At 39.7% G+C, this 6,645-nt stretch overlaps 1 protein-coding gene across 16 annotated transcripts in view; it reads right to left on the bottom strand.

Annotated features, from left to right (window-relative positions):
* Window positions 1-1,990: 1,990 nt before the first annotated feature.
* The window catches only part of RNF38 (ring finger protein 38), a 155,108-nt gene continuing 150,453 nt past the window's right edge, over window positions 1,991-6,645 (bottom strand). For all 16 annotated transcript variants that reach the window (XM_017892626.1, XM_017892639.1, XM_017892640.1 and 13 more), the window contains one exon: window positions 1,991-5,402. In XM_017892626.1, coding sequence (XP_017748115.1) covers window positions 5,340-5,402 — 63 coding nt within the window. In that variant the 3' untranslated portion in view covers window positions 1,991-5,339. The remainder of the gene's footprint in view (window positions 5,403-6,645) is intronic.

The raw sequence follows: 6,645 nt of genomic DNA, 5'->3' as shown, positions 1-6,645 counted from the left end.
CCTATGCCATCTAACTTGGTGGCCACTATGCAGATGTGGCTACTGAGCATTTGAAATGTGGCTGGTCCAAATTGAGATGCACTGTCAATGTAACATACACACTGGATTTCAAAGACTTGGTATGAGAAAATGTAAAGTATCTTAATATTACAGTAGAAATATTTTGGTATATTGGACTGAATATTAAAAATAATTTCAAGTTTTCTTTCTAATGTGGCTAATTACACTTTATTGAATGGCCTTGTTCATCCAGTTCATTGAAGTGTACAAGAGAGCTGAAACATTTAGCTGTGATGTGATCCTCCCATTCATAAGAATCTTATCCTCCCCGGCTGGGCATGGTGGCTCATGCCTGTAATCCCAGCACTTTGGAAGCCTGAGGCGGGTGATGAGGTCAGCAGTTTGAGACCAGCCTGGCCAACATGGCATAAACCCTGTTTCTACTAAAAATGCAAAAAATTAGCTGGGTGTCATGGCACACGTCTTTAATCCCAGCTACTTGGAAGGCGGAAGCAGGAGAAATCACTTGAACCCGGGAGACGGAGGTTGCTGTGAGCCGAGATCACATCACTGCACTCCAGCCTGGGGGAAAGAGCAGGGGAAAAAAAACAAAACAAAAACCACAACTCTTTTCTAGGGAGTGACACAGGACGCCACTACCCAAGCAGAGGAAGAAAGCTAGCTTTTATGTATGCTTCTGCATGGAAAGGCCACATAGCCTATGCTTACAGGCCCTTGGCCAGAACCATGCCCCTCCATGACTTATTTAAGTAGGGTGACTTGGGTAGTCATGGGTACTTAGCAGTAAATGCCTTTGTCATAAGACATGGCGTAAGTTTTGGGTTTCTAGAAACATTCAAAGTTAAACACAAGTACTCTTCTACGTATGTTGGAAAAAGGACGGAAAAAAATCAGGATGTGGTCACTTCTGTCAGATGAGTACTGGAGCCAGTCAAGAGGGTAAAATCTTAATTAACATAGCATATGCATAAGTATATCATTTTTATTTTCTTCCTTTTTTAGTGAAAGGAAAACTATACAAACATATGGAAAATGACAAGCAGAGGCTCCTCTTTCCATATTATGTTGACAGGAAGTTGTACATAAACTGTAGCTAATGTGGACAAATCTGACTAGCCGTCTATTGCAGTCTTCTTTCCCACCTCTTACGGTTAACATATATAGAAAAGAACTAGTTGAATTCTAGTTACATCTTCCCCCTCGCCCTTCCCAAGATGGAGTCTTGCTGTCACCCAGGCTGGAGTGCAGTGGCACGATCTCGGCTCATTGCAACCTACGCTTTCCAGGTTCAAGCGATTTTCCTGCCTCAGCCTCCCAAGTAGCTGGTATTACAGACATGTGCCACCATGCCTGGCTAATTTTTGTATTGTTAGTAGAGACGGGGTTTCACCAGGTTGGCCAGGCTGGTCTTGAACTCCTGACCTCGTGATCTGCCCAACTTGGCCTCCCAAAGTGCCAGGATTACAGGTGTGAACCACCGCACCCAGCTTTTTTTTTTTTTTTCTCCCTTTAGAGACAGGGTCTTCTTGCTGTTGCCCAGGCTGGACTGCAGTGGCACAAATATAGCCCACTGTAACCTCAAATTCCTGGGCTCAAGTGATCCTCCAACCTCAGACTTCCAAGTAGCTAGGACTATAGGTGTGCGCCACAAGGCCCAGCTAATTTTTAAAACATTTTTGTAGAGATGGGGGTCTCACTATGTTGCTTACATATCTCTACTGTTCAAATGCATACACATGTTTGGCTGTACTCTTTCTGCTATCTTCTTGGCCTTTATAAATATGTACCATATGTTCCGTATGTTACAATGCTAGTTACTTTTGCATTTCTAAGTTGTTTACACAAATGTAGAAATACAGAATCTGGCAGCCAGTAATTCAACCCAGCTCTATCTTCCTGCTGCTATCTCTCCATCCCCATGCATATACAACCCTTCCCCATCCCTAACACAGTGACATGAAACAACAAATGTTTTAAGTGTACATCATACATTTATTACCAACAACCCTCTCAACTCCAAAATTGGGCACAGGGATTAAAAATAAAAATTCATTGCACTACTTAGTAAAGCATTACTAGTAACTTTCATAAAAAATGTACAAACTTTGTTAAAAATTTATCAAGCCTTCAAATGATTTGGTTACAGATATTTATAATACATACATTTAAAACTATATGTTAACTGATACAATGGAATATGATTTGAGAAAATGACTCAGCAAATGATTCCAAAAAACACCCCTGTGAGCTTTCACAATCGGAAACAAACGGCAAAATGAGGTAACCAAATGTACCAACAGGGGGACAAACAGCTTTCTAATGAAAAGGCCCAAAGATATCTGCGAAAAATATTCTCACAAGTGAGTCGGTAGATCTCATTCAAAATTATTATTCTAAGAGGCCCAAATTTAAGAATCTTAACAAATCACATTTCAGATAGTATATAAAATCTAAATATGCTTTCACATTTTCCAGATTTTGCTCAAAAAATTAAGGACAGAAAATCCTAGTATGAGATCTTGATACCTGGAGGCCTTATTTTTTTGAAGGGTGGGGGTTAAAAAAAAAAACACCAAAGATGACAATTCATGCCAAAAAACAAGAACTCACAAAAAACCCACAGCTGAGTTAAGGTGGTAAAGCCAGTATTATTTTAGGAGGAAAGAGGACGAAGGCCATGAACCATCATCTGCCTGCTATCTGGTGCATCACCCAAGGTGAAAATGGCTGGGCACAAATAAACTGTTCTCTTTTGCTAGCCACAAAGCTGCTCACTGTGGCAAGCCTGAGCTGGTCAGAATACGTGTGTGTGTGTGTGTTCCTGATACACACTAACCACAATAAGCAAATCTGCACACATCTCTATGAGCCCCACGCAAAGAAAAGACATTCCCACAGAGAGATCAGTCACAAGAGTGCAACAACGAAATTCAAGACTTTACCAAAACAGACCCTGCTGCCTCCTAAATTGCCAACTGCCTCTCAAAATTTACAGAAAAAGGGACATTGTAAGAATTCATACAGGGAGGGAAGAAAAAGCTGCTACTCCTAGTCATTAGTACAATGTGCCGTGTTAATTAGGTATCTCTATATAAATTAGAAAAAGTGCTTTACTTGCATGCTTCAATAAAATGAATACTAAGTGTAGTAGTGTTATGTTAGATCTGTACAGATATAAATTTTTTGCAGCTATATAAAAGTGTATAAGATGGGCTTTTGCCATTTTAAACATGATTTTTTTCATTAAAAAAGATTAAACTATACGTGATTTGTATGTAGCTGATTATTATGCCAAGAATTTTGGTCTTTAACACACTTTTTATTCATCAGGAACAGGTGAGGGATATCCTAATGATTTAAAAGTAACATGTGCATTTTTACCACTGTTTAGATGTATTTCTGATGCACTGACAACCTAGGGGCAAACAGAGTGTGCAAAACCCTACGTGTACGACTAGATAGAGGCAACAGTGTCTCAAAAAGGGCAAAATTGTGCTTCTGTGAGTTGACTTTACTTAACTCTAGGCTGTGATGAGCTTATAGACACTTCAAGGGAGGGCAAGCAGCATGGCAGTAACAAGTAGTTAACACTGTCTGAGTGGAAAACTGACACAGAACCAACTGAAAGTTGAGTGGGGCTGGCAGCAAGTTATCACAGTCCTGACTGGAATAATGCAGCTTGTGCTATTGCAAACAAAGCAATTACATCAACTGCAGAAGAGGCAGACAATGTTGAATACACTAAAAGAATGAGAAAGTAATTTAAACATTGCTGGAAAAATGACTTTAAACAATCTGAATTATGCTCAAAGAACCTACTAAAAAAAACCCCACACAGCTATGTGTTAGATCAACTAAATGAAGGTCAATTCCTGTTTAACAGCATTATTTTTTATACAAAAATCAAATCTTCATTTATACTGCAAGTATTCTGGACACCTGTTGTATTAAACTTTTCTCATTCAAACAAAAATTAAAAGGAAAAGCGATAAAACATCAAAACAAATCAGGTCTAAGGAACATGAGCTGTAATAGCACTTGATCCATCCTGAAACAGGGGTTTCGATGAGAAGCACATGTGATGAAGGAAGAACTAGACAACTTTCAGAACTGGAGTCTGGCAAGTGAATTAATATGGACAGAAATATAGCTTTCTTAAAACAATTTAGTTGCCCACAGGAGCTTGAACACAGAACACATATCAGAAGTCAAGCTGAATTAACAGATTTTGTTCTGGTGGAAGTCAACGAGGCGAGACTTCATGGGACTAGTGGTCTTCTTAGAAATATATTAATCAAATATCTTCAGAATAGACTACAAATCTAAACATTAAAAAAAAATCACAGGTACTTTCTGTAAGAAACTGGAAATGTAAAGGAAAAAAAGTATCAACATTCAAATCATTGATTGAAATGCTAATATTGCTAACTGATGATGTATGATATTGCACCTTCTTTTTGGAAACAGCAAGTTGGAGATTTTAAAATTTCCACAACAGAATCAAAAAAATCAGGTTCATGGAGTGAGAATTTGTTACACTTTTTTTTTCCTTAAGTGACCTACTTAGGACCACCAATAAAGAGAAGGTGACAGCTGCCTGAAGCAAAGGAAGAAGGCTTTTCTCATTCCATTCATTGGGAGGGAAGGGGATGGAGTATTCAATGCTTGTAATTGATGCACCCTCAGCAATCAGTGTGCAACAGCAAACACAAGGGGAAAAAAACCAGTGTACAGTACTAGTGCTGTTTAAATAACACACCAGATTATACATTGCAGCATAATTAAAACTACACACACATTCTTGGTACATGCTGGTATATAGGATCTCATACACACGTTAGCTACCATGCCCTCTCACAAGTAGTTGTGCACTCTCACACAGATACACTTATCACCAACAGTCATACGCTGCATTCATTTCCACTCACAGTTTCTGAAGGCTCTATATAAGGTAGATTGCTATATCATCTGTAGCTACCACTTTTTATAAAAGCACATGCTAAAAGATCACGTCCACTGTAATCTTGCAGCAACACTCGGAATGATCACACAAAAACCAGGGAATGTTAGTGCACACACAAAATTAAGCTAAAGAAAAAGTCTTTGGAGTTCCAATCACACGGTTAGTATAACAATCCCATAACTGTGAAGACTAATTGTAAGCTTTTATAGTTGATTAAGTCACACAGTGCAAAGAAAGGTCCATTGACCCTTTTGGTAAAGGGAGGGCTGGAAGCCACACAGATTAAGTTCAATGGATAGTCCGTATATACATGTGATGAGGAACACCCAAACTAAATTTGTGCTTCTTAGGTTGGTCATTCTGAATCCCGATGCACTTCTGAAGCATCAGCTCGGCAAATTGGGCAAGTACGATTTGCCTACAAAACAAAAGGGAAAACTTGTTTAAATTGTGACATATACAATGAAACACATTAAAAGCAATGGAACTACTTTTACTTCCCACAGTTTTTACATTCTTTGTTCCTCTGAAGAGGTACAAAGCAATTTGTGTCTTTTTTTAACCCACAAACCTCCGAATTAGCCCATGAATTTTTTTTTTGAGATGGAGTTTCGCTCTTGTTGCCCAGGCTAGAGTGCAATGGCACGATCTTGGCTGACTGCAACCATCGCCTCCTGGGTTCAAGCGATTCTTCTGCCTCAGCCTCCCGAGGAGCTGAGATTACAGTGCCCACCACTATGCCTGGCTAATTTTTGTATTTTAGTAGAGACGGGGTTTCACCATGTTGGTCAGGCTGGTCTCAAACTCCTGACCCTCGGGTGAACCACCCACCTCGGCCTCCCAAAGTGCTGGGATTACAGGTGTGAGCTACCACACCTGGCCACCATGAATGATTTTTAGTAGGTCTGTTAAAATATACAAACAAGATTACTTACATTCACCAGTTTGGACCAAGTTAACAACTGACATTAAAGTAACACCTTGGTTAGTCTTTTTTTTTTTTTTCTTTTTTGAGACAGGGTTAAACCCTGTTGTCCACAGGAGCACAGTGGCATGATTACAGCTCATTACAGACTTGAACTCCTAGGCCTAAGTGATCCTCCTGCCTCAGCTTCCTGAGAACCTAGGATTAACAGGTGTGTGCCACCACACCCAGCCAATTTAAAAGACAAGGGTTTCACTAAGTTGCCCAGGCTGGTCTCCAACTCCAGGCCTCAAACTATCCTCCTGCTTTTGCCTCCCAAAATGCTGGGATTACATGCCTGAGCCACCATTTCTGGCCCCTTGGCTATTCTTAATGGAATGAAGTCACAGAAAACATTTAGTGGTACTGAGGAAAGCTTGACTGTAAAATAGGTGACTGGATCTATACCATAGCTCTACTTATTCACCTGGTTCCCTGGCTCCTAAATTTGCTTTTCTCCATTTCAACAAATGGGACCATAATTTGTGGAGTTGCTAATGCCAGAAACATAAGCATCACCTGTTCTCCTACTTCCTACAACCCATTCAGCACATATTATTTCTGCATTATGGTAATTCTCAAATCAGTCCCTCTTTTCATCCAGTTGCCACTATCCATTCTCTGGCCCACCACGTCTTTATTCTATCTCCCTGTCTCTCAGAAATGACCTCTTCTTTTTTTTTTTTTTTTTTTTTTT

The sequence above is a fragment of the Rhinopithecus bieti genome, unplaced genomic scaffold, assembly GCF_001698545.2.
Source record: "Rhinopithecus bieti isolate Rb0 unplaced genomic scaffold, ASM169854v2 scaffold_22453, whole genome shotgun sequence".
Classification (NCBI taxonomy): Eukaryota; Metazoa; Chordata; class Mammalia; order Primates; family Cercopithecidae; genus Rhinopithecus; species Rhinopithecus bieti.
This window is presented reverse-complemented; position numbering and strand designations above follow the sequence as displayed.